This window comes from Aythya marila (genome assembly GCF_965140915.1).
Source record: "Aythya marila genome assembly, chromosome: 9".
NCBI lineage: Eukaryota > Metazoa > Chordata > Aves > Anseriformes > Anatidae > Aythya > Aythya marila.
The window spans coordinates 12651380-12679202 of record NC_139050.1 but is presented as its reverse complement, the minus strand read 5'-3'; the positions used below and the strand labels follow the sequence as shown (position 1 = coordinate 12679202).

At 41.5% G+C, this 27823-nt stretch overlaps 1 protein-coding gene across 1 annotated transcript; it reads left to right on the top strand.

The window, feature by feature from the left end:
• Positions 1-858: 858 nt before the first annotated feature.
• AMER3 (APC membrane recruitment protein 3) lies at positions 859-27205 on the top strand (the record flags this gene model as incomplete). The annotated part of the gene is made up of 2 exons (XM_082766914.1): positions 859-3858; positions 27103-27205. One exon carries the CDS (start codon positions 859-861, stop codon positions 3838-3840), a length of 2982 nt encoding a protein of 993 aa, XP_082623040.1. The 3' UTR covers positions 3841-3858; positions 27103-27205.
• Between the last annotated feature and the right edge of the window lie 618 nt (positions 27206-27823).

The following is a 27823-nucleotide window of genomic DNA, read 5'->3' as shown; positions in this document are numbered from 1 at the left end:
CATCAGAGCTGATACACATGGTTTGTCCAGGACTGATAGGTATAGCACTGTTTTGTTTGTGCACATTTCAGGGTTCAAGGCTCCAGGCAGTTTTAGTTATGTCTAAACAATTTAAAACAAGATAAAGCTTTGACTGAGGTTTCATTAAGGAAAGTTCCAAGCAGACTTTTTGAAGAACAGGACTTAGAATTTTTGTTCTGCTTCCCATCCAGTAAAAAACAGTTTCTCTAAAATCTTTCAGGAAGTATTTGTTGTTATTGTCTTACTCACAATTCAAATTGACTTAAGGCAGGAAAGAATCAGCTGTCTCTATGAAATAACTGCTGCAAAACGGAAAGGTCAGAGCTAGCAAAATTAATAATTAGATGTATGAAAACATGAAACAGGTTCAATATTACACCATATAGGTAGAGACCAAACTTGACGATACAAGTAACAGTAAGTTTAGAAAGAGCTAAGCAATGCGCAGTGCAGATTCACCTTTCCAATGCCCACAGTCCTAATCCTAAATCCAAATACCCCTTCTTTCTAATGAACAAAATGTTCTTGGGGCCTCACCTCCCAACACGCAGCATGTTCTGTCTTCTCCCTGCGGGATCTTCCTGCCTCTACAAACTCAACTTTCACTTGCTCTGTTTCTCACGCAATACCAGCGATGGGAATTTCAGGTGGCAAACAACAACAATTATATAATGCTATAACACTTAATATCTGCTCCTCTATTCCCCAGTTACAGATGAGCACCTGTTCCAGCTGGTCTCTTCAGAGACTTTTAGCTGACTGCTCAGTGCCAGCCATCAACCTAACAGTACTCTTGTTCTGCTGATTCCTTTACAGAAACAGATGTGAGAAAACAGCATGGAGCTCAAGAGAGGAAAAACCTTCATCAAATCCAGTGTGCAACACGAGAAAGTGCCACCAGAGCACACAGCTTCTACAAACAAAAATGATATAGGGAAAGACAAAAAGGCAGCCCTGGAGGGAAACCAAAGTGTAGCTGAAGTGCAGCTGGCATACCTGGCCGCACACAAGAACTACAGATTCTCCACCAGAGCAGCAAGGAATGGTGCTGGTGACAACAGCCTGGACAAGTCATCTGGGTCCTCCTACAAACTTGTAAGGAAGAGTAAAACCCATGACTGTGTTAGTGAAGCAGATAAAACAGAGCAGTGCAGCCCTAGCAATAGGGCTTGTGAGGAAGGTTTTTCTGGAAAGGGGAAAGGGCGACTTGTCAACAGCATCAGCTTTTCGGGGATGTCCAGTTCCAGCAGTAAGAAAGAGTGTGTAGTAAGCCCCAGCCAGTCTGCCTGCAGCAGTCAGATGATTGATTACAGGAACTTTGTGCCACAGATGCCTTTTGTACCAGCTGTTGCAAAAACCATCCCCAGGAAGAGGATATCCCTCAAGAGATCAAAGAAAGGGCTCAGAGATATATTTCATATTAAAAAAAATAAACCAGAGAGCCTCGCATTCCTGGTTGAGAAGGACAAGAACCTGTCCTCTCCAGGCTGCAAGAGTGAGTTGCCTGGGCGTCTCGCAAAGTACCTTTTCAAAACTGGAGAACCATTTGCAGCCGACTGCTTGTCACAAGACTGCTCAGACAGTGAACTGCAGTCTGACTCTTCCTATGACTACTGCAACCCTCTGTGTGAAGATGTTGCATCGCTGAAGAGCTTTGACTCCCTCACTGGCTGTGGGGAAATCTTTGCTGATGAGAGCTCTGCCCACCTGGAGCTGGAGAACAGCAAAGAAGTTCTGCTGAGAAGAAGCAAGCACAAAGAGAGCCCCATCATGGGCTCCTTCCAAGGGGGTGTGGAGCAGCTGGCCTCTCCGGGCCAGAATGAGACTGTTGAATTTGGGAAGTTTTGGGACAACATTAACAAATCAGTGAGGCTACATCAGAGCACGCTGTTTGATAAGAAGTTACTGACGATGCCTGGTTCTGACATGGGCAAGGCTGGAAACCAAGCTGCTGCATCTGCGACAGACCCCCACATGTCACCTGATAAAGACGGTGACAATTCCAAAGAGAGCTCCACAGAAACAGAAACACCAAAAAGTGACAACCAGGAATCTATATCCACAAGTGACGAAGGCTACTACGATTCATTCTCTCCTGGACAAGATGACGAAGTGAAGGAAGCTCAGACCCCTGGGGTCCCAGGCAGATTTCCAAGAGACAGCTACAGTGGAGATGCCCTTTATGAGCTCTTCTATGACTCAAATGAAGTCAAAATAAACCCAGTCCTAGATGATGACTTGTGTACATCTGAAAGCATTTCAGAACAAGCCATTGAAATCCCTTTGTCCATCTACAGCTTTCATGTTGGAGCTGAGGAAAACACGGCTTCCCAACCAGCTGTAGACATCATCAGCCAGGGTTTTTTCCACAGCACATGGAAAGGCAAAGAATGTTTGCTAAAGCTCTGTGATACTGAGCTTTCACTAACCATGGGGATAATTAACTGGCTGCGAAAACACTCGGGGCTTGTTTCCTCCCCAGACTCTCTTCAGAGCCCTCAGCCACAGCCAGAAAAGGGTAATCATTCACCAATCCCTCCCAGCCCTGGTCCCGAGCACAACGTGAGCACAGCACAGCGGGAGAAACAAAGCAAGGAAGATTCATTTAACCGAAGGGTGTCTGTGGACAAAAGCAAAGGTGCAACCCAGGCCTCTTCAGTAAATGTCGCTGAAAGAGACTCTTGCACTAATACATCTGATTTGGATTTCCGAGGAAGGGAAGGTAATCACCATGAGCATTCATCTACAGTGCCTGGGACTGCGGAAACCACTGGTGCATCAAATTATGCACCACAATCACAGGCAAATGGAGACAATCTGCAGACATCTTCAACTGAGAAGGCGACAAGTTCAGAAGGATACGAGACATCTGAAGATAGAATTCCACTGGCAGAGAGCTTGAACAGACAGAGTGGCTCACAGAGCTCTGAAAGCCTTTTGTTAAATGATAATCATGAAGTAGAATCATGTTACTCCTATAAGACTGCTGCGACCTCACCTCCGGATGCCCTTGAGAGGGAGGACAGAAATAAACCAATGTATCACTCTCTGTCTGGTTGCTGTGACAAACCACCGCAGCCTCTTACTCTCAGAGGCTTGCAGAGCTACATCAGCCCCACACCAAGGGAGAGCAGCACTAACATCGTGCAGCTCTTAGAGCGATGCGTAACGCAAGTGGCATCACTAAAACTTGGCTATGAAAACAAGCACCTGGAAGACAAATACATTGGGAATGAAATGAACAATATTATTTGTAAGATGTCTCAGTACAAAAACAAGCTACTGCTGCAAAATGAATGCAATTGTGTTGCTCAAAAGCCAGAATACTCCAGTATTGCTTGCACAAACCAATACAATTATGAAACAAGTTTCCAAGCCAGCAGTCTATATCATTTGAAACAAAATGGGGAGCAAATTTGCTCCGAGGACCAGAAAGGTAGAGCAAAAGTCCTAGATGAAGTTGCTAGAGACAAGATCAATTTTGAATATGCCCAGCTAAATAATCAAGCGTTCTCCTATTTACAAGACTTCACATTTGGAAGCGATTCTGTTCCTGCTACAATGCTCAGCAGGCCAACATTTTTACCTCTCTTTAACTCTGTCTGCTTAGACATACCTGCTACTGTTTCATCAGCTCCCTATGGCACTTCCATCCCTCCAGCTGAGTCACTGCAGCACAAGGAGGCCGAGCAGGGCAGCCCAGGGCCCTGGCATTATGCAGAGTCCCCTTGCAGATGCCTGACAGGGTTAACAGCTCTGTCCCCTCACCCAGAGGCAGCAGCCCCGGACACAGCAGTGGTGGGGAGGAACCAGCAATAACACTCCTGTGTAGAGAAGGTGAGTGCTTACGGGAAGTCTGAAAATAAATGTGAAATGTGAATGACAAACATATAATACACAATAAATGTGAAAAAATAAATGTCACATTAGTGTGGTTGGTAAGAGTGATCAGAATTTCAATTACACAGTTCTCCATACCAGAGGCCAGGTACAGAAGGTATCACGTTCACTGAATCTTATGAATGTCATGCAAAGGCTGAAGCCCAATCTTCCTCCTCAGTGCAGCAGTTTTTACACAAGTTGAAGCAGGGAAACTTTCTCCTTTTCCTTCTCCAGGATCTGCCGTGTTTGGAACAAAACTGGGGACGCGGCTGCCAGGCCACAGACTGCAGAAAGCATTCAGCCTGATTCTCACCACATCATGACATGCTCTTGCTGCATAATGACAGCTTCAAAATTATGCCCTGCTTCCCCTCCTTGGTGACAACTGGACATCAGACAGCTCTCTGCTGGAGTCCTTATGCGTGAGCTGCTGCACAGGGGGATCACTTGAGAAAGCCAAGCACTGACAGTGTTGTCACAGGCAGTCAGACATACCCTGTCCGGCAGATGTGTGCATGTGGTGCACCCTCAGCACAAGGGAAAGCCCACAACAGTCCTCTGCTGCTGCTGAGATTACTGAAAGAATGCTCTTCCCAGCAGGGTTTCGGGCTGGAAGGCTCTCCCCAGAAAGTGCAGCTGGTCTCAGGCAGTGTGGAAGCTGGGGCTAAGACAACCTCATGGTTGGCAAGCACAACTTGACAGGCTGTGCAGGAGTGGGATTACAGGGTCTGCACTGCACCTCTAGCTTTTGAAAGTCTTTGCACCACACTTATAGAGCAGAGGGACATCCAGCAACTGGTCTCTGACATGGTGTATGAAACACCTCTGCGGTACAACAGGCAGATCAAGCACACAGCCTCTGTGCAAGCCCACAGCCTCTGTGCTCGTTTGGATTTGTCCATCACACAAGGCTTTAGGCCAGAGCAGACTCTATTTATAGTGCTCTAACTCTACTCCAGCTGAGAAATCCTCTGACCTCCAGCTGCTGAGAGGAATCTGTCCTAAGAAGGAAGCCTTTGGAGGTGGTGGAAGGTGGAGAAGAGGCTGTAGTAAGGGACAGGACAGAGAATTAATGAACAGCTCATTATTGAATAGAGGGGCCCAGACAGCACAGCACTTCCCTGGCTCTTATTGCTCACAGCACTGTGACTGCTTCCTGGTGATCTCAAAAGGCTTCCCAAGAAGCACAAAATAAAAAGAACAGTGTTTCTCTCTGTGTGTGAGCACAAAGCATCCTTACAATTTCAAGTCCTGGGAGGTTCAGCCACCCACTTTGCTATCCACATCTTCATGAAAGTGCCCTTCGCCACTAACAAGCCTTCCAATGCATGGGAGAGGTGTTTTTCAGGGGCATCTGTGAAGTTAAGAGCCAGAGACTGTCAGTCTTCAATACCCTTTACTAATATATTATCCATTTATAACCTGTTCAGCAGTTTGTGGTCATAGATCATATATGCAAGATACCAGTGCTCAGCACAGCTTTTTGGGTTAGAACAGCAGATCAGTGTATGTATTGGCCCAATATTTTCAGTTCATTGTGGATATTAATCCACAGGTACTGCCAAGAATATCCCAGCTTTTGCAGGCTAGGAATTCACAGAGAGATTCTAATTTTGAGAATTCACTTGCTTATTGGTAGAAATGGAGAATGGAGCCATAGCTGCTGTGACTGTCAGACGTGGCAACTGGCTGTGTCCTTGCTCTGCACAAGACACCGTATGGGAGTAGACATCACTGCACCCGGGGCACTTTCTAATGCCTTGTATCAAATGGCAGCTGCTGGCTGTCACCGCCTGTCAGCACTCATGCTTGTGGTGTCAGAAATGTGACACATCTCATGCCCTGTTACCTGTGTGCCAGAGTGATAACGCAGGCTTTTTTTCCAAAAGGGGCCTGCCAATTTCTGATAGAGGTTTTCTAACAGTAAAATGAATGGCATTTTGAAATATAGATGGGATTTGAGCGACTTTGAGAAAAGGTCTCATCTAGAGGAATCATTTCACTACAGGCTTGCTGTTGGTTACAAATTTCTTACAGAAAATGAATTTACATAATAATTAAAATGGCATTTAACATTATTAGAAGAAATGGCTATGGTGACACATATAAACATTGCCATATGACTGAGTTTTCCTACCCAATGTCTTCTTGCCTGCCCACATTAACAGATGGCTTAAAGGTTTGCTGGGAATCTTAGTTTTTTTGGAATATGGCTCAGGAGCTTTACCTTAACCACGGGGGTGGTGGTGTATGAGGCAAGATACAAACATGGTACCAACTCTGAATCCATGGAGACAGACATCATCAAGAAACACTCCTACTTCAGACATGCCTGTGTAAACCCCAGGAGCTTATACACAAAGAATGCTCTAAGGTTCACTGCTTTAAAATGGCAGACTTGGGAGCTGTGAGAAGTGACAGAGACAGAGCCAGCTCCCTGCTTTGTCCCTTAAAACAAATGTTGCATGAGCAGCTCCAGTGCAGCCCCTGCTTCTCCCATGGACTCTTATGGTGGGGAAGGAAGTCAACTCTCTTATCATTTATCACAGGCTGAGGAAAAGCTGATGGAAAAAGCCATTTAAGTCTCCATCCATTGCCACCCTCTCCACATGTCCCCATGCATACAGGAACAAATGAACCCATCCCCTCTGCTGCAACTAGTGCGCGGTGTTTCCCTGAGCCACACCTGGCCTCCTGGGTTTCTAAACATAGATGCTAAACATAGATGCACAGCTTCAGTGATGAATAGTGCAAGAAGTGGCAGTCCCAGTTCCTCTTCTGTTTCTCTCTTCCCTGGTGTTTTCAACAAAAATTTGCAAATGTCTCATATTTGAACTCAACAGGACTTTGAACCCTGATAGTAAACAGCACCCTTGTATGGGGGTACAGAAGGGCTATGCAGACATTGGAAATCCCCAGCTAGTTGTCTTCAAGCAGGAAACTCTTCAGTCTCAACAAGGGACCCCTGTCCTAAAGCAGTGTGTTGGGATCTCTTCTCCTGGCTGTGAAAATCTCTGGATCGGGCAGAACAGGCAGACAATACTGCATGTCACAGCACCTGACTCAGGCAGACCAAAGGCATCTCTGCAGACAGCAGCATTTCAGACCACTGAGCTATTTCTACCACTTAAGGCGGTTTGAACTGCATCTTCCATTGACTGGTAAACGTGGTGGAGTGGCAAAAACCACACGTGCTCCCACCAATACGTGCTCATTTCATTCGAATGCTGAGCAGCCACATTACGCACCAGTTGATGCTTTTGGCTGTGTTTTAGTGATAGCACTAAAAGGAGTGCATTGGAATAAGCTTGCCCTCAGGTCAGAAAAGAATACATAACTGTCTATCAAAGAGGGGATGTCATAATATATAGTGCAGCTGTAGATGAAAGAAGACAGCATGGCATATGTGATTGCTGTTATCAAGGAACTGAGATTCAGAGGCTGATAAAATACAGCCCAGACACTGTGAAGTGACACAGGATTGTGTATCTGATCTTTACCAACCACAGGGCTACATGCAGTCTAGGCAATTTCTGTAATGTTTTTTAATTGCCTCCTTGTTCAACTTTATCCCCTTTGTCTAAAGTAAAGCTGCATTTCTGCCAGGCAGGTATTTCTCTATCAGCCAGACATAGGAAAGGAAGAGACTGCAGGGATTAAGTTAGACAAAAAGGCAGTGCAGAATGTGCCTCATATGTATATAGGCAAATGTTTGATAGACTACAGTATTACTTCTCAAAATGGTCACAGAGATGCCTCAATAGGTGAAAAAATAAAGGCAGAATCCCTCTGAAATGGACACATCAGAGAAAGAGCAGGGTAACATATTCAAAACCTGGAGTAATAAATCCATATATTCCTCCTATGCTTTCTCCATGGCATAGCAAAGAGGTCCTCTCCCAAGTCTCACATAATAAAATGTAAAAACAATAAAATGCACAGACAGCCAGCACATGCACTGCCTTGGAAATGCCCCTGGCTCCGAAACATACACCTTTATAACGTGATTTGCCCAGATTGTCCTGCACTGAACCAGATACTGAAATCTCATCTGACAGTCCACCAGCCACACACACGCACATGTGCCAGCACATACACACGCACTCCCATTCCGAGGAAAGCGTTGTAGTGTACAAATGTCCTGTTTGTCACATACGGTACCACATAACCAAGGAGCATGGAGACAGAGGTGACAGGTCATTGCCTCTGCTAAAACATTCAAGTGTTAGTCACCATGTGCCCAGATACTTGGGCTAAATGCTAAATTAAACAATTTTCTCCTCCATTGAACACTCTTGCTGCTGGACTTGGCTCTGTCTCATCGTACTGTCTTCATGGGACCTTGTCATCAATGCTTATTCTACCCCAAATCAGAATTCTATCAGAATGAAGGAAGGTTCTTGCCAGCTTATTTGCTAGAGAAAGGTTTTTCAACAGAGTTATCAGCACAGATGATTTCTTACATGGCAGATGCACTGTAATGCTGTTAAATGGGTTTCATTTTAAAATTGAAGAGATTGATTTGCTGCTTTACTTGCTATTGCAGTAGGATGGTTTCCATGGATACAGTCTTATAGGGACTCTATTTTTCCCCTGCTGACAACAGTACAGAAAGCTACATTCTCTTCTTCTCTGCACCACTATGAATGTGGAGCCAGGGGAATGATTCCCAGATTTAAAACTGAGCAGAATTTGTCTCCCAGTCTCTGCAGCCTTGCATCTGAGATCTTGAGGGGGGTGGCAATGGAGGAAAGGAAAAAAAAGAACAGTTTCTTTGGGCAGCCATATGGGGTGAGGGATGGGACATAGTGTACAAAAACAGCACCTCTGTATGAGACATGGGGAGAAACTAAGGCAGAATGCAAACAAACTAACTGTTTATTTGGGGGTGTGACACAACTGCAAAAATACAAATCAGGCTTTGGTTATGGAAGTTTATGACATTATAGTATCTGCATGGAATTTAGCTGAATATCGTCCCATTTGTTTCAATGAGAGGATGAATCAGTTTCTGCTATCCTGAATAAAACCTGCTTCCATTCTGTTTTGCTGTGATGCACAGGAAGACATAAGGGTGGGAAGAAAAGCAAAAAAATTGACCATCACAGTGAAAGGCATGAAGCTCTGCTGTTGTGAGTCAGTTCTAATGAACAGTTGCACAGGGAGCCTGCACAATGAACTGCATTTGGAAGGACTCTTCTAAGGAAATATCCCAAATGAGCACAGTTTCCTACTGGGTCTCGTGGAAGGCTGTTTTGTTTAAGCAGCTCTCCTTCTCAGTTCTTCAAGAAAGGCTAGACTGCATACATCTGGTGTGGCAAATTTCTCGTTTCGTTCAAAGCATAGGGACTGCATCTCATTTACACCACTTGAAAGTGAGAAAGAAGTTCACAGTTCTTGGACAGCAATGCAGCTCAGGGTAAGAAGGAGCGAAGAGGTGCTGCATGTTAGATTCTTCCAGCTGAGTAAGGTGTTAAATTTAAACCTCTCTCTCCAAGCACCGTGGGAGGCCTATTCAGGTAAAGCTCACTTAGTGCCAGTGGCAGCCAGTGATGACAATTGCTCAGATGACACCATCAGATGGCAGCAGGTCAGGGTAAGGAGGTTATTTGAGATCTGAGAAAAGGGAAGGCCCTCTTTGTCCCTATATCAAATTGAAATATTCTCATTTCACAACAGAGAACAAAGTAGGAGAATGCAGATTTTAATGGCCTATCTCCCTATTATTGATCTTCTCTAACTGTGTTAATTTTCCTTCCCAAATTTACCCCTTTTCCATTCAGGACAACATTGACTCCAAGTTGCCTCGCACAGGTTCATCTCTTTCCTTTCACATTCTGTACATTCCTTTTGCTCCCTCCTGGTCGACACAACCTCCTTCACCCCCCTTCCCTCTTCCCACCTGCCTGCCAAGCCTGCACCTCCTGGCAGCCCAGTATCCCTCCCAGACAGCTCTTCCCACCAAGAGCCTGGAAACCTTACTCAGGCAGACATAGCCTGCTCCCTGGGCTCATAAGATCCCTGCATCCCCACCTCACTGGCTGAGCCTGGAGAGGTGGGGAAGCCCTGGGAAAGCAATTGCACACAGAAGAAGCAAAGCCATCATTTAGAAGCAGCCCTTTGCTCCAGCAAGGCTGCACTACTGTGGGCTCCCCTCTCCTCCCTCTTTAATTCCGAAAAAGAGACGTGCTGACTCTACAGAATCCCAATCTGCAGCATGTTATAAATTGTTATGCACAAAATGAAATCGAGTGCTCAGCACACTACGAGAACAACCAGGTTTGCACAGCACCTGCAGTGCCATTCCTGCAAAAGCTCTGTTTAACTCCAACAGCAGCCTCAAAACTGAGCCTTGGGTTCTGTGCTTTGGCCACATTGGCAGAGGTGCAGGTGGTACACAGTGACTGAAGGTGGCAGGGAGGGAAGGATCACAACCTGAGACGACACTGGAGTAAGTATTTTTGTTCCACCACTCACCTTTGTTATGTTTTTCCATCTCACAGCCAATAAAGAGAAAAAAAATCAAGCTACGGAGGCTTCTGGGCTGTAATACACAACCACAGAGATGTTTACAGATGAATCAATAGAAGAATATACATTTTTAAAAAACATCTGACTTCAGTAAAGACAAAGAGGGAGTCTCCTTTATGGCAGTAGAAACTCTGGGCAAGACACTGTATTGTAAATTTGCAGAGCTCCATCTTTTTAAGGGAGATTGTGCCCTCTGTTTTCAGCTGCACGTTTAGGAATTAATCAGTTAGGTGTTATCCTTAAGTAACCCTGGTGCAGTTGCATTTCTAAAACCACATAAGGCTGTATTTTATAAAAACAGCAAAGGGGTTTGTCAGTGGTGGAAAAAATGCTGAGGAAATGCAGCAGCTCTCCCACATACCTCCTTGGCACAGGGGATGCTGCAAATTGCGGCTCAGGGAAATGCAAACTCAATCTCCCTCCCTCAGCCATTCTGCCTTCCTTCAAACATAACGGCAAATTGGGTTTTCCTCTGCAAAAAGCACTAAATAGACTGTTGCTATAGCAACCAACTCCTTCAAATCCATTTATAATTAAGATGATGATCTAACCACCTACAGGATACATCTTGCAAAAAAAAAAAACAAAAAAAAAAAACAACCAACAACACACAAAACAAACAAAAAAAAAAAATGAGTTTACAGCTTCGACTCTATCAGGGCAAGGTTGGTTAGGCTAGTTTGTAAGAGAGATTAGCTATTTGGAAGTAGCTTGCTATACGCAACTCAGAAAAGATGGCAGGAAAAAGCAGGGTTGAAATTCAAGGATATATATATATATATATTTTTTTTTTTGCTAGCTTCCTCAAAGCCTCAGTTAATAATGTGACAGTTCTTGAATCAACTCAGCTCTCAAAAGTGCTCTTCAACTACAATCTATAAAAAACTGGAACACCTAGTGAATCATACTTACAGATACAAAAATGCCCTTCACTTCTTTTCACAATTCAAAAGTCATTTGACGTAAAAATCATGTAATAAAGCTAATTTAAAAAAAAATATGTTAAAAAAGGGTATGTTAGTTTTTCCTTCAGTGTTTATTAAATGGGATGACAGCTACACTGTATGATTAAGTGCTATCGTTGAAACACAAATTAAGCACAGATGAGATTCGTTTAAAAAGGACAGTTACTGTTGATTGAGAGCTGTATGATGACAGCAATAGAAATGTGAAGAATTTATGTTAAGAGATTTTATACAGATATACATATGTACAGACACTTAAAAGGAAGAAAAAGGCAGTATTTGCATTCAAGAAATGTTGGTTTGACATTCTTACTTCTCCAGGCTAAAATGCACCCACAGACTGACCTCAGAATTGGAATTTAGGTCTATGATTTTGAAGTTCAGAAGGAATTTTAAGAATTAGGCATGTACATGTCCCACTATACTCCTTTTTCTCTTCCTTCTTCCTCCAGAAAGTTCTAGGCAAATCTCTTTGAAGTGCTGATAAAGCATCCCCAATTAAATGGACCTATTTGATTACTCTGTCAAACAAAAGGACTTTTAACATTCCCAGTAATATTGTACACAGCCTCATGCCCTTAAGGGAAATTTTTCTAGTACTTCTTTGCTGGGACTAATCTATAAAAACAAGATAGAGATTCATGTTAACCAAGAGCTTGCACAAATCAAATAAATAACAGAGAGAACGACTCTAAGTACAAACATTACTGCCTACTGTAGATTACATTTTGGAACCCAAAAGTTATCTCTGTTCTAATATTTTACAGACTGGTAGTAACCCCAGAACCCCAAGCTATAAACTGCTGCTCTGGAGTGTTTTTCTGAGCCCTCCAAAAAGTCTAGATTTCACAACCAGAAAAGGGAGGTTCCACCTTTCTAGTCAGCTTCCAATAAAAGCTTTTTCCTTCCAGCTTAGCTATAGTCCTTATCAGTCACCACTGTATACCATAACCCTTCCCATCCTGCTTTTCCTCTCTATGCTTTAATCATGTTTTAGGGAAGCTGTGTTTTTGCAGTGCCAAATCCTATATTTCATTTTCAGTCTAACAACCGGTAAACTGATAGCATACTACTCCTAAAACCTGCAGGATTTCCTCAGAAATCAGTGTCACAAATCCTCATCATGTGTACTCTCATGTGAACCATGCTTCACTGAGCTGTGCCCTATCTCTTCAGATCAGCAGGGTAGGATTCTTCCCTGAACTGAATAGTCATATGTCTAGAGGTATGCTATTTTCCTTTATTAGCTAAAGAAATAAAGAAAAAGTCTACAATAGTGTTGGATGGTAATGGCTATTGACCTAATCCTGAGTAGCAGAGGGACCTCAGCTGCTTTTGGCTTGTCTTCAGGGAGGTCATTGTAAGTCTAAGTTGCCCACATTGTCAGGCAGTACTGGCAAAAATAAACAAAGAAACTAATAAACAGTTCCTACATTTCTTTAGCTAATGTTACACCTTACAGTCTACCAAAAGAAATGGAAAATCAAGCAATTCAAATGAATGTACCTGGATGGATGTAGACTACAATTAAGATTTTTCATCTAGCAAACATCGAAATCTTTATGCTAAAAGTCAACAATAAATAATAAATTGTCATGTATTATGGTAATGTATTTTAGGCTTTAGAGACATCTTCTTGAGAGGCAATACCAGTCTCCTGGAGGAATACACTCTAAAACTGCTTACTTTTCTATTACCACCCAGAAAAGGCCTAGGAGATTACAGCAGGAGACAAATAGAGCAGCTGGATTACTCTTCAGCTGTACTAAGAAGCAAGCAAGCCAGGAACACAATCCTCTATAATCCAATGCCACTTGGCTTGGGCAGGATGGATGTTGTACACCAGATGGACTTGGCAATCCAGGAAGCCACTGGAACAGTTCCAAAATGGAGGTGGTGTCCAGACCTCCTGCATTGTGCTAGAGTTACTGTAGCTGTGTTAACTCCGAAGAAGGAAGTTAATGGAATTAAAACATTCTGTATAACCTTCAAAAGAGCAACCAAAATTATTATTACATACCAGCACCTTGAAAATCTGCTAGTGAAACATTGGCAATAACCTAAGCAGCACAATTTAGCTATCCCACAGGCACTCTTGTTGTTATACTTTTAAAATCATATACCCCTTTCCTGCAGATGCCCAGGATACACAGGCAGTGAGGAAGGACAGTTGTTTCTCCACAATCAACCCAACAGCTGTTTCTGTGTTCCTGAGGAACAGATTTCTTCAAGTGCTGACAGATCTCCACTCTTTGGAGTCTTCAGGGGGCTGGGAAGACCTGGATAGTGGAAAAATATAGATAATAAGGACTCTCAGGAGGGCACAGCAGTGGGACAAAGTGTTTTTTTTTATTTTATTTTTTTATGGAACAGCTTCCATTTGGCCTGACCTGCTGTAGGGGCTCAGAAACCCAGATAAACCTGCGTTCTGGGAGAGCAGATCAGGTACACCATGCTTCCACGCACTTGCATCATGAGGCACCTTAGCCAGCCCTGCACGCACAGCCTGCTTAATCAACGTTTGGAGTGACTGCCCATGGATCATGGAGCATTAACTGTAATTGCAAATCTACTGGTCACCTCTGACTCTATGCACTGATTTACTGAAAAGCACCCTCCCTACAGTGCACATGCTATATACCATCCTTTCACATCTCCTTTTCACAATCTGCTTCACAGCCCAGCCATTACATAGTTTCTTTATGCTAGTGTGTCTGTGAAACAGGCAATGACTTTGGCCCAAGAACTGCAGTGCTCCAATAAGCTGACTTGTTTAGTTTGTGAAGCCAGTTCTATCAATAAATGCACTGTTAGACACTGGGATTTCTGATGGGATGCTACATGCATTGAAAGGATGAATGCTTCATGTAGCTTCCAATTAGCTTGGAGATGTTTTCTGGTTCTTTGCCTAGAAGGACTCAGACAACAGTAGCATTGTTAGCAAGGAACTACCACCTCTTAATGCAGAGTTACAAGAATTACTGGCTAAGTAAATTACCACTGACCTTCTCTTATTAGTTTGTTTTAAATTATTCATGAAGCTTTTGGAAAAGGCTATAGAGAAGATATTTTAAATTAGGAGAGCTTGTATTTAGAATAGATGAGTGTTTACAGCCCTGTTGTACCAAACTATTGTTCAGAGGAAAAAGACTGGATTCCTAAAGGATCCTAGACTGGCTTCCTTACTGGTCCAGAAAAAAAAAAAAAAAAATCAGCAAAACAGTCCTTTTAAAGAAAACTGCCTTTTGGCAATTTCATATCCTGAGCACTCTCCGTAAGGACAGGATGCCAGATTTTATTTCTAATCTTCAGACACAGCCTCTCACAATACTGCATTACTGCCCTGGTTCTGCTGCCTCTTTCACTTAGCACCAATTCCTTTCTGCAGGGGGGAAGAGATGCAGACCAGAAGATAACATCACTAGAAGCATTATCTTGATGTGGTAGCCCCAGGAAAGTGGCTGCAGAGAGAGCAGTTCCTTATCCACCTCCCTCTATCTTTTCTTGTATGTTGTTTGGACACAAAGCTTCAGGACTTCCAGGAATGGACTTCCAGACTCTACTCAAAGCAGAGAGAACAACTTACCCTTAACCTGACTGCAGGCATGTGATATCGTCTCAGTCCTCATTTTATTTAATTAACCTAGGAAATCTGTAAAAAGTATTGATTTCTAATAAGGCAATCATCCACAGAATATAAATCAATAAACTTCACCTAACACGACTTTATCACTCATTGCATCACTCAGCAATCCATTTAGTATAACAATGAAATGGAAGATAAGAAATTTAAAGTGGGGACAACTGAATTATGAATAGAAGCCCAATAGAAAACATTTCACAGTGGAAAACAAATCCTACCATAAAGGGAATTTTCTCTAGTATACAGGAAAAAAATCTTGAATTTGATTAAGGACTTGACTATTATCAAGTCAAGTTTGGTGAATGGTGAAAACCTTGATTTACAATGCTTTGAGACAGGAGATTCACAACATTTTACAGGAAATAGTTTCTTAGTTTCTTGGACATGAGTCTATGATAATATAAATACTCTCAAACCAGCATAACCAATTGGCAATTTTTCTAAAAAGTTATAGATCTGTACATAGTATATTTCCTCATGTTTTTCATTTCTTTCTTCACTTCTCTACCTGTCCAGTTTCCATGCTGGGAATAGGAACACTTCACCAATTTTTCAGGTATGTTTTCAAATCTCCAGTCTGCAAGCTGGAGAACCCAGTCATTTTCCCAGCTGCAACTGAATTGCTCGTCAGACTGTAGTCTGACGGGCAATGTCATTACACCTGCCTTTTCAAGAAAACTCGGTTCCAGTTTCCTGTGACTATTGTTTTATTTCTCTTCACCTAGTTTTCCACATTTAAAGTTATTAATGGTATTGGGCTAACCTCCTTTCTACTGAACAGTGCTAAAGATCAATCCAAAGTTAGGCAACAGCATAAACCAACCAAGAATGGATAGCAATGGATCTGATTTTGCTTGAAGGGCTGAAGTCCTTCAAAGACAATCTCTTAAGATGGGGAGGGATCACTAGCAGGACTGATTTCCTTCTGTTTTGTACACTACTGTCAAGCACCTTCCAAAGTCAAAACTCTGAACTCTCCTTTAATTTATAAGTTAGTATTATTTCATAACTGTATTTCCACAAGCATAAATACCTAAGAGTACAAGGTGCAATGGATGATATCCTTCACTATTTTCTGGAAGCCTTGTGCTTTTTATACCCTGGCAGATAACAGAAAATGAACAAAAAATCTTTGCGTTTTCGTCTAAATTGCAAATCTGGAAAAGCACTGCTCAGCTCAGCTGTAGTATCAATGAGGTTCACTTCAATGGGTATCACAAGTGAGCTAGGCATGAAGGCCTAGATTAAATTTGTAACAAAATATTGCAATGGAAATAAGATTCTTGAACTTCTGTGCAATATTTCACAAAGCTGAACTCACACCTTCCATAATTCAACAGTCTACCGGAGGAATTCTGTACTCATGAGTGACAGAAGAAGAGACACAGTGAGTTCTGACACGCAGACAGCTGCAGCAGACAGAAATAGACAGATTTTTAGGATGGATACTTTTATTAATAGATTTGACACTAAGCATTTGCATTTATATGAATATGCAAAACTTGCATATTGGAACAGATGAAAGCTCCATTTATCTTTTCCCTGGTAGTGACCAGGAAAGAACGCTTAAGAAAGAGAATAAAAGTTGGGCAAATGAAAAATAATCCACATTCTCTTGTGTTTCTCACTGTCTGGCAATCAGTGGCATTAAGCTATTTTAACTAGAGGCAAACAACATTCATGCCACTGTATATAATAAATAGATCTATCTCTCACTAGCTATTTAATCTCATTTTGAACCAATACACACTTCGGCTTCCATGATATTTTGTGTTACTAAATTCTACTTTACCACTACTGCCTGAACAGTGTTTGGGAGCTTATTAAGCCCTGTATTCTATGACAAAAAGAATCATTCCCTTTTCACCATTTATGTACCATTTATGTGTTATTTTCACATTTCTAGCAATCACCTTTCCAATATACAGAATAATACAGAAACATGTATACAACTGAAATATTAACTATTCTCCTTGAAATTACAGAAGCCAAGATTATACAAACTTCTTAACATTTTTCATCAGGTGATGAAAGCTCAGCAGTATGCTGTGTATTAGCAGGACTGAGGGGTCATATGATACTGCTCTCTTCATTTTCTATTCTACAATTTTTTATTACAAATTTTACCCACGAAATTTAGAAAAACCCTGACTACTGTGTCCCACTAACCTTCTAAGTGACTTTCTTAAGGCAGTGGAAATAAAAACTTGAAAAGACAACAAAATCTTCATTTAGGATGTCTAAGTTGCCACTTTTCATCTTTTAAATAAACAGGATGTCCATATACTGTGTAGATAATGCTGTATAGGTGTAATGACCTTTTAATTGATTCATCTGCCAGAACACAAATAATTACCATACAGAAATGCTAACTGTGTTAGTCAGCTGCTTTTATCAATTGGTGCTTCCTTTCCCCAGAAGGAGAAAAAAAAAAAAAAAGCCACGTTCAGCTGATCTTATTGCAGTGGGGAACCCCTGGACTTAATTTCCCATAGACTCCACCCATACTATATTCACATCATTTGAAGTACATGCAAGTTTACAATAGGCTGTGTCCTAATTTTGGACAATGTTGGGGAGAGGCAACAAAACAGTCTGCGCTGCAGTTATGAGATGAAAATAGGTCAGTGATTCAATGTTCTCTGACAAAATGGTGGGTGAGCAACCCTAATAGGCAGTCAAGAAGACGGTAAATCACAGGCCATAACCTTAGGTTTGATGAAGGACTGTAAATCCAGTGGTTCCTTTCTCCAAAGAGTGCCTTTGTGGAAAGGGACTAGCTGAATGGCTAAGAAAAAACAAACAAACAAACAAACAAACAAACAAAAACCTTTCAACAATATTATCATATTATCAAAAATCAGCAACACTTCTGGGTCACACATTCATACTGGCTAATCTGTTGGCAGAGCAACTCTCTAGGATCTCTAAGATCTGAAACAAGAGCATCAGAAGAGCCTTCATAGATAACTGAAGCAGAGGAATGGAAAGATAACACAAAATTATTCTCTTCACCCATCAATGCAGTGCTGGTATAGCTCGTGCTACTGCAGGAAACTTAGCTGCATTTGTGCTTTTTTGTTTGCATTTACCTCTATGTTGCGATTGCTTTTAGAGCAAGTTCAGTAACACAGGTATTATCTTCTGTGTTTGCGGTCATTATCTAAGCAGATCTGCCAGGATGCAACATTTGTGGCTCACTCTACCTGGCTCATGGTGATAACCAACAACAGAAAGACCTGTCAGTCTTCACAGAGGAATACCACGTTTAATATTTAATATTAGAAAAAAAGAATAGCGTCTGGAAAGAAGTATGTTATGTTTTAACAGTGTTTGCACAATATCTAACGTAATGTGGAGGTTTTCACCATTAGAAAACCCAGATGGCTCAACATAGTACTTACTCTAATGGAGTCTGTAGGAGAGACTCATTTTCCTTCAATGGATCTCCCTCAACTCCCAGTATAATATCCCCTTCTTAGTTCACAGCACTTGTAACCTATTGTACCCACCACTGGGCAATGTAAGCTATTTACCTTGGCAGAAACCTAGGAAGTTATATGCTCAAAGGAAATAATTTAGGCATTTGCCATTTGCCTACCCTGAAGTGTTTACCAAGATGTGTCCTGGACTGACTCACTTCTTTGTCTTCCTGTTTTTCTAAGAGGCTACTATTAAGTTAAACCCAAATAGTCATACAGACAGTTTCTAAATAACAAGGTTGTAATACTTAAAGAACTTATGACAGTCCAGACATATTGCTGTTTTACATCATAAACACTGCTAAACATAGCACAAGAAAACTTCTTTCTCCCTTCTCCCTATGCTATGCATGGCTGACAGTTACATTTATCAGATTCCCAGCCCTGACAGTTAAAAAAAACACAAGAAGGTAGCTTCCAAAATTAAAACATTCTTCTTCAGCAATATGAATGGAGTCATTTATACGAGCTAAGATGTACCTCTACATTCAAATCTCTAGCTACCTGCATGACATATACCAAACTCAAAAGTAAGTCTTGAAAATATCTTAAAAAAAAAAAAAAAAAGTTTTTAGAATAACATCTTAGTTTTGTTGGGATCTAATCTTCCTTTTTTAGGTTGTTGGAGGCAACTGAGTTTCTTTAACAGTGATAAACATAGTTGATTGCTGGAGTTTGTATTTAAGAAACAAAAATACAACTCCAATACTTCAGAATTCTGCAGAAACTGTCTTAAATTAAATCTATTGCTAAAAGCAATTGGTTCTAAACTGAAAAAAACACAAGACTCTAGCATTATCAGCATTTTTCCTTATAGCCCCTATCACATTAGTCAGACTAAAATTTACAGTCTTGCATGTCTAAATTTAGATTTCAAAAGCAGATCCAAAATTCTGACTCAGCCCGTACGTATTTCATTGGGTGAAAATGTCAGACTCTAAAACAGGGACATTCTAATTACATTAGTCCAGAAATGAAAGAAAGTTAAAATCACCCTGACACTGAGCTAGCTGCACACAACAAGGGGGGCATTAAGTAGATCAGCTCATCAATAATGGAATATGAAGACTTCCAACACTAAGTAGGTCAGTGGTACATATTTCCATTTCACCACTAGTCACTGAGCAGCCTACTCACATTGAACTCAGACTGGCTGCTTTCTCCTCTCACCAGACAGACTTCAGCATCACAAAACCTAGCAACTTTTGCCATCCCTGTTGAGAACTTGTCATCTGAACATGCATGGAGATTGAAGAGGGGTAGTTTGAAGGCTGAGTCATCCAGAAGGTTGTGTCAATAAGTGCATTGATACTGCTTATTCCATGTCAGCTGGGGGAGTACAAGGAAACAAGTCTGTGTGACTACTAAAAGGTACAAATCTGTATAAATTTGATCCCAATTTGCTGCATTAAATGGAAAGCCTCCCATCCACAGATACTCTAAAGAATCACAAATCCCTGCAGATCTTTCAAGCAACTTGAGGGGAGTCTAAATCAATACATAGCATGACTGAAATATAACATTTTGAGATACTTACATGAAGCAATACTGATAGCTGTTACTTTTGGTTCTTTTACTGAGAAAATACCAACACAAGAATGGAAGCATGCTATTCTGGAAGTCCCAATTTTCCATAGTGGCTGTAACGAATGTGTTTGAATAATTTCATTTAAAGGAAACTTGCTTCCTCTTTCTCTTTTTAAAATTGTTGCCACAGGGATATAAGCAGAAAGCTGCCCGGGCAGCCTAACAGATACTTGCTGAGACTGTGCTGAAAAAAAGTTCAAGGCTGATAGAAAAGGAGCTGTCCGGTTCAAAGTCAACATCACCCAGCCCTGCAGAAGAGTAGAACAAGTGGAAATGTAGAGGCAACTGTCTATTCACAATTCAGGGCAACCATGACATCTAATACCTGCAGTAAGAATGCTGCTGATTAACAGAAATCTGCAACAGGACTCTTGCTGGGTACATCAATGACTAGACAGGAGATCTAATAGCCAAAGGCAGTCTAGTAAGCCAAACAGTATTAATCCCTGGAAACTCTTACATAAGGGTTATTTTTGCTGCAGTCAGGCTAAATAGGAAAAACAAAATCAAACAAACTTAATACATCTCTATGGCTATGTAGATGGTGACCTCTCAGTGTGTCTTGCTGTACAGAGCAAGAATGAGGGATTCAAAAACATAACAATTATAAAGACCAGATATGCAGGAATGAATCAGTCTGGTAATTTTAACTGCTAAATAACATATTTTATTTGGGTTAGCATGTGCACCCACTAATACAGAATACATCGTTTTTTTCTCTATTGATAAACTTCATCGATAGTATCACAGTTACACTCAGGGAAAACAAATTGTATACATAAATCCTAAATTATAGAAAACATTCCCTAATTTATCTGTTAAATCAAAACATTTATTGGAAAATAGGTCCAAAATGAATATATGCTCTAGAACATAACATTTTAAAGCCAAATCTATTTGCCACCCCAGGGCACTTTTCATTTGTTCTCCTCATTCTTTTTAACTGAACAAATTATTTATGTGAGTAATGAAAATAATCTTATTGTGCAGCTTTTAATCTATTATTCAATAGCTAAAAGAAAAGTATAAATCGCCCATTCTATCAATAATTCAGGTCCACCGTAGCTTTAGTGCTAATGTAGCCATTCAGCTGTCCCCCCTTTACTAGTCTCATACATTTTTAATGCTTAGGTTTTTTGTTAGGAGGTCAATGTGTGGATTGTGATTAGAAACGCAGTTATCAGGTGTGGGAAGGTCAACTGAAGAAAATATTCCTGCTGCCAACAAGACAAACTAGAGTTTAGGAATGGAAAGGAAGACCGCACCATAGGGTCCTCAATGCCTGATTTTGATGGAGACCAGAAAGAAAAGGTTCAGAGAATCCTAAGGTGCCTGTGCTGTGGTGGCAGTCCTAGATCTTGGCATTTATGGCTGTATGGCCGTAGCTTTAGCTTTATGGTTTGAGGGGCATTTGAAGAAAATTGCTCTTTAAACACCAGCATAGTTTTTAAAGCCCTAGAAGTATGGATGGCTTCCTCATTCTACTTTTCCTGTAATACGTAAATCAGATAATTGCAAGCTAAACAATAAATTACTACCAAAAATAGTATCAGAGCACTGCGGTAACTGGCAGGATAGCGGGCTATGCCCAGAAAAAGAAGAGGAGTTGGCTTAGGAAAATTATTTGTAAACATACTTTTTACAGTTTAGTACCTGCCACAATGATTGCGAGGGGCTTTTTCAGTGATCTTCACTTAAGGGAATCAGCAAGCATACTGCAGAGCTGCAAGGCAAATATGATATAGGATTCACTGTGATCCACGCCGACTGTGCCCTGCAGACACAGCTAGCTTGTTCTTAACAGTCGATGAGCCAGATGCAATTGTAACACTGCTAACTGCCTGTAAGTGTATTTGTGAAAAACTGAACAATTTGGGAGGCTGTACTTGCCTTCATTACCATTTCAATCAACAGCCGCAAAATGCAGCACTGACAAGATTTGAATGAGTATTCAGTATAAATGATCTGAAAGGCTCATGATAGCTAGGGGAAGAGATTATTTACAGGCAATTTTATTACAGGCCTCCTATTTGGCAAAGATTTTGCACATGTGAACTTGTCCCAGTGCATCAGATATAGGTCTGTGCAGGCAGCTCTTTAGTAAAGAAAGATAAGAAAAGAAATAAGGTTGAGGAAGGTGCAGTGGAGGCAAATTGATTTTCAGACTGCCTATGACCTTGACTCAGAGGTTGAATGTGAGCTGTGAAGCAGACAATGAGGATGGGAACAAGCTGCAGACAGCAAAACTGCAGACTTCATTTGGAACCACAGATTACAGACACAAATTCTGACAGCCTCATCCTGCCCATGAAATCATGTGCACTAAGCATGTGACAATACTTTAATTTACAGGGATATTTGGTACCTACATGTATGAAAGCACAACTGAGTTCAGACACTATTCCTCCCAGGAATAACACTTTACAAGGATGTCACTTGAGTCACTTGTGGTAAAAAAAGGGGTGGTATGGGGGGGTAGGAGGGGTTGGGGAAGGTAGGAGGGACACAGACAGACAGATGGACAGAGATTTCTAAGCAATATATCAATTACATTATCACATTGTGATAAACACATTTGGTTACATGCTCATGGAATACTTCTACTAATTCACCTTCTGGTCTGAAATTTTTTAGGATGTGTTTGCAGAAAAGAAAAGGTTCAAAGGAGGAATACAGTCATGAAGGTAGAGAAAATTACTGACCTAAGGGAAACTACATGTGATAGAGTTAAGAAAGGTATGGAAAATGAAGAGTGGCTGCTTAACATTTGAAGTCTGTCACTGACTTCTGGGGACAGATATAAACTGACCTGATTCCCAGCAGCACAACCAGGGACCACATTACTACTACATTACTATGTTTCTCCAACAAGAAACAGTTAAAAAGGCTGTTGGTTTTGTTTGTTTGTTTGTTTGTTTTCTTTTTTCCTTTCTGTGCCTTTTCTGTTGTGTAGCTTGGGGAACAGGAAGCTGCTCCTAGCAGGTTAGGTTAGGTCCAGACTGGCAGTGCTTTGTCAGCACAGGTATTATGCTTTATAATATGCAGTGTATTATGCTGGCACAGCATTCTCAGGCAGATGAGCTTGTAACAGCAGAAAATGTTTTTACAGTATAGCTTCTTGATTCCTTGGGAGTGACAGATAAGCTTTCTTACAAAGGTGGCTTCTGGCAACACTACTGACAGGTCACACCCCAGTGTGTTGATCTCTGCCCAACTGTGTCATGGCAAAATCTGTAGTACAGTCCTGGCCTTTGAGCTATAGATGAATTACTCTCCTACCTAGAAAACACTTTTTAAGACCCCTGGAGGAACATATTAAAGGTTGGAGAAAGAAAGGGAGCAGAGCTTGAGCTCTATTTCTTGCCTGCCATAAAGCTCATTCTAACTCAAGTTGAGAATTTGAGGTCTACAAGGAAACAAAAATGCACAGTGTTCAGCGTTATAACATTATATAAAAGATTGATTGACATCATCAATATCTCTAGACTCTTATGCAGAGTTCCTCTTAACTCATGGGGTGCCAGAATAGCTGTGGGCTGTTTCTATTTGGATGGTGAGTCTTCAGCAGGACTGAAATCCAACCTAGTATTACCAATAGTATTGGAAGTTTCCTACAAAATGTGCTTCTGAATAGAAATCACTGTACTTATTTTTGTTATTGTTCAATAGTGTGCACAAGGTACTATTCAGAAACGATGCATGCCCAGAGAAACAGAGATGAGTGGGAGATGAAAGTTTTTCCTGAAAAAAATGGGCCAGTTTGTGATTACAATATTTTAAAACCATCTTTCATTGAAGAGGAGCTTCTGAATATCTCCATGGCAGTCTGTTGGAATAGTTTCTCTGTGTGATTTGGATCTGCTGCTTTTGATCAATTCTGTACTATTAATGGGCAAGTGATTCTAGGCATTCCAGGCAATTCTAGGCAATGATGCATTTTTCAGGTTTTCCTGGAACGATTTTTTTTGTTGTTGTTCTAGTAAATCTGAATTTCACAAAATTCAAAACTTTTGAAAAGTAATACATTCTCCATCTGCAAATCATTCCACCAAAAACATTCCCAGCTAACTTCTAATCTACATAACCAGCTGGAGCAATGAGCTCTGTGTGATAATGCTAAAGCAGAGCTATTAAATAACCTTGACATCAAGGTTATGGAAATTCAAATGGCAAGGCTAGACAGAGAGTGCTTCAGGGCATTCCCTCGTGGTAGAAACAACTCCTGCAAAGGGTCTGCTTCAATTTCCCTTTCCAAGCATCTACTTAAATTAAGTTCATCAGCTTTTTTTTTTTTTTAAGGGTTGGGGGGAGGCATTGGGGTCTCAACTGATCTCTTAACTGATTCTGTTATTAGCATTCCACTCCTGATGTTTATTTAGAATCTCACCCTCCTGTTCCCCTTCAACTATTATCAGCGGGCTTTTCTCCTAGCTTGGGGAGTACACACTAGCCCAATCTTCCTTCAGGTATCTGGTTAACTCTTCACTCATCTAACCACTCTTAGTTCTGAAGCTCATAATGCTGGCATATCTTTGTCCCAGACGAGAAAAAGAGAAACTTTATATTGCCCTATTACAAAATTCTTAATTCCATGCCCTTAAGGGGTCAATGACCCTCCAGTCTAACTTGCCTTGATATTAATAGCTCCCAAGACACTCTTCTCTCTATCAAGGATACATCACATGTTTTTTAAACAGAATTGCTTAGGCACATGAACAACCAATCTTGCAAAACATCCCCTCTGGCCTTAAAGGGCCAGTATTCTGCTGCATTAAACAAAAGATTAGAACATGTTATGTTTCTTAGCAAACCTCTAGAAAACTATATGATGCGAAAAGAAAAATAATTGCAAAAATCCAAGTACATACAGTGAGGCTTAAATTTTTGACTGAATTTCTAAGAAATCACAAGAGAATTAAGAAAAATTTTCAAATTTGCTTGTTGGAGGCAAGACTGAGAGTCAGGACATCACTGAGACTATCCCACAGTTTTAATTTGCTGGTACAGCTGAGATATCACAAAACCTGCAACTTTGTGTTGCAGGGGAGTTGCAGGGGGAATTGCTAAGACGAGCTGATTAATTAGGTACCAATAAAGGCTGGGCTGATATTTACCCATAACTCTAGGGAATGTGCATCTGCAGATGAAATGACTAAGAACTTTAAGAAGGGAACATTAAGAAGCCAACACTGTGACACAGAGCTGGACTTAGCCTCGGAGATGGCAGGCTGCAGAGCACTCCTGCACTGCCAGGCTGCGGCCGGGACCTGAACACCCAGCTTGTCGGATCTGCTCACCCGGCTGGGATTCCTGCTCTGCTGTGCCACCGTGTGCTCGCCAGCTGCCAATACACTGCTTCACGGAATGAGTTAGCTGCCCGATATGATCATTACAGGCCTTCTGGCTTAAACCTGGAGTCAATAACAATGCATAAGCCAGTCTGTGCCATATGACGCACCTATAAACAGGAAACATGAGCACTGGAATGCTGTACCAGCAACATCCTTTCTGTATTCTTGTGAAGGTCAAGATCTCCATGGATGTTTTCAGATTTTTTCAGCGCTTACTGGCATAGTTTTGAGTTCATTGCTAGTCAAATCATCAAGTAAAATCTGCACGGTGGACATTTCTCACTATTGCTACTAGAGGCTTTGTATTATTCTCTGTCCTCACCTTCTGGCCTTTCAAGAAGCATGTTGCAGCAGGGGACACACATTAAGAACTCCCCAATCCCATTAACAAATCTGAGGCTGACTTGCAGTATTTAGAATAAGCACACCACCACCATGAGGCTTACATACCTCACTGCAAAATGGATATGACATTTATTTCACCAGGGCAACAGGGCTTTGGTGAGATTTTTCAGAGCAGACGACGCTTCTGAGATCTGCAAACCACACTACTTGCAAACTGCCAGAAACACTTTCCTGAAGACAGTCCATGCACTGGGAGCCCAGCAGAGTACATTTAACCAAAAGAAATTGCAGGAATCCAAACAGATGAAGAATGCCTTTGCATTTAGTAGCTTTTCAGATCAGTTTTACAGACACATGCTAAACCTCCCTATTGTTCAGGGACTGCCAATATTCAGGTTACGTGAGGATTTTCAAGTGCCAAAACCCTCTCATCCTTGGCAAGCACTCTGAATGTTTGAGACATAGAAAAGGAAATGTACTTGTTAGCAAAAATCTTAGGAGTGATAGAACCTGGGAGGCTACCCCATAAATTCCTAGCTGCAGCCAATCTGGCCTCATCAATCTGGGCATAGGAAGCCCGAAAGTTGAAACATGTTCATTATGTAAAAAATGTGCAGCAAGGGCCCCTCTGCTTGAGGCTGCTACAGCAGACAGACACACAGAGATTACATCCCAGGGTATTGAAGCTAAAAGATCAGCCACTAGGTGTCAGGGCTGTATTGCACAGTGCTAGGTAAGAAATTGGTTCATCGGTCACTTAAACCATGGAAAAACAGCCCCTGGGTCAAGGAAAATAAACTGCAGAAAGCTTATGAATATCCCAAATTCCTGTGCTGGCCAGCCAAATCAAAGCAAAACAACAACAACGACAACAACGACAACAACAAAAACAGCTGGGAGGGACTTCACTGGTATACAGAGACTTAGGAGCTCCTGAAGCTGTGGCTCGCAGTATTGCTGCACTCTCAGTTCCCTGGACTTTTTTATATTAGTGCCTTTGAACCCATGAAGCAAGTCACTTTGCTGAGCCTTTGCAAAGGACTCTGCTAAGCTGGCCCTGGCTTTCTGAAAGAAGACACATGAATGACTCCAGAGGAAAACAGCTGGATCCATCCAAGCCTATTTGATGTGGTTTAGCGTCACTACCGTGAAAACCAACAGCAGAGACAGTGATGTGACATTTTGAATTATTCCCATTTTTATTTATGTTTCTTTGTTCATTCTTTCAACAATATATTGTTAAATAAGAAATCACACATAAATGTGAACTTAGGCTATTTTTGTTTATATTGCAGGTGCGATGCTGAAGAATCCACTTCTAGACCTGGATGCTGCCCTCCTTCCACACATTATATCGCATGACAGGGTACCACAACGCTACATTGATGTCAGACTCAGCAAGGATTTCTCTCCAGAGGTCCCACTTGAGGGGTCACAGAAGCAGATCATGCCAGCCTGTCCAACCAACCAATACAGTTAGGAGTTCCTGACAACTTCACACACTTGAAACCATATTTGCAGATGAGTGGTAACTAATATTCATTTTAAAACAAAATTCAGGAGAAGAAAAGTCACTTTGTTCCATATAGCAAAGGAAACAGTATGACAAAGGAGACTATTATTCCTCCTACCTTACAGAGGCACAGGACAAAAAAAAAAGATTTGTCTAACATTTTTTCTCCCTGAAATTGGTGTCTTCTTTTCTCTGCTCTTCTCCTTGCAAGTCCTGATCATCTGTTGGAGCTTCCCAATCCCTGCTGCTGCTCATGTTAAAAGTACCCATATCTCCTCTCTTGTGATCTCTGCCCTTACTGCAGAGGGAAGTGAGTGCTTCTCACTTTAAAGCTGGGCTGTGTGGCACAGTCAATGCTCGACCACTGATCCCTTGTGATATTACAAGTGCAGACAGGAAAAATGGGCTTTTCTTCCTCTTATATCCCAGCCTTTAAGTTTATGGGCACATCCAGCTGTAGCAGAAAGCATATTGTACTCTGAAATTTAAAGATCCTGGGTTCG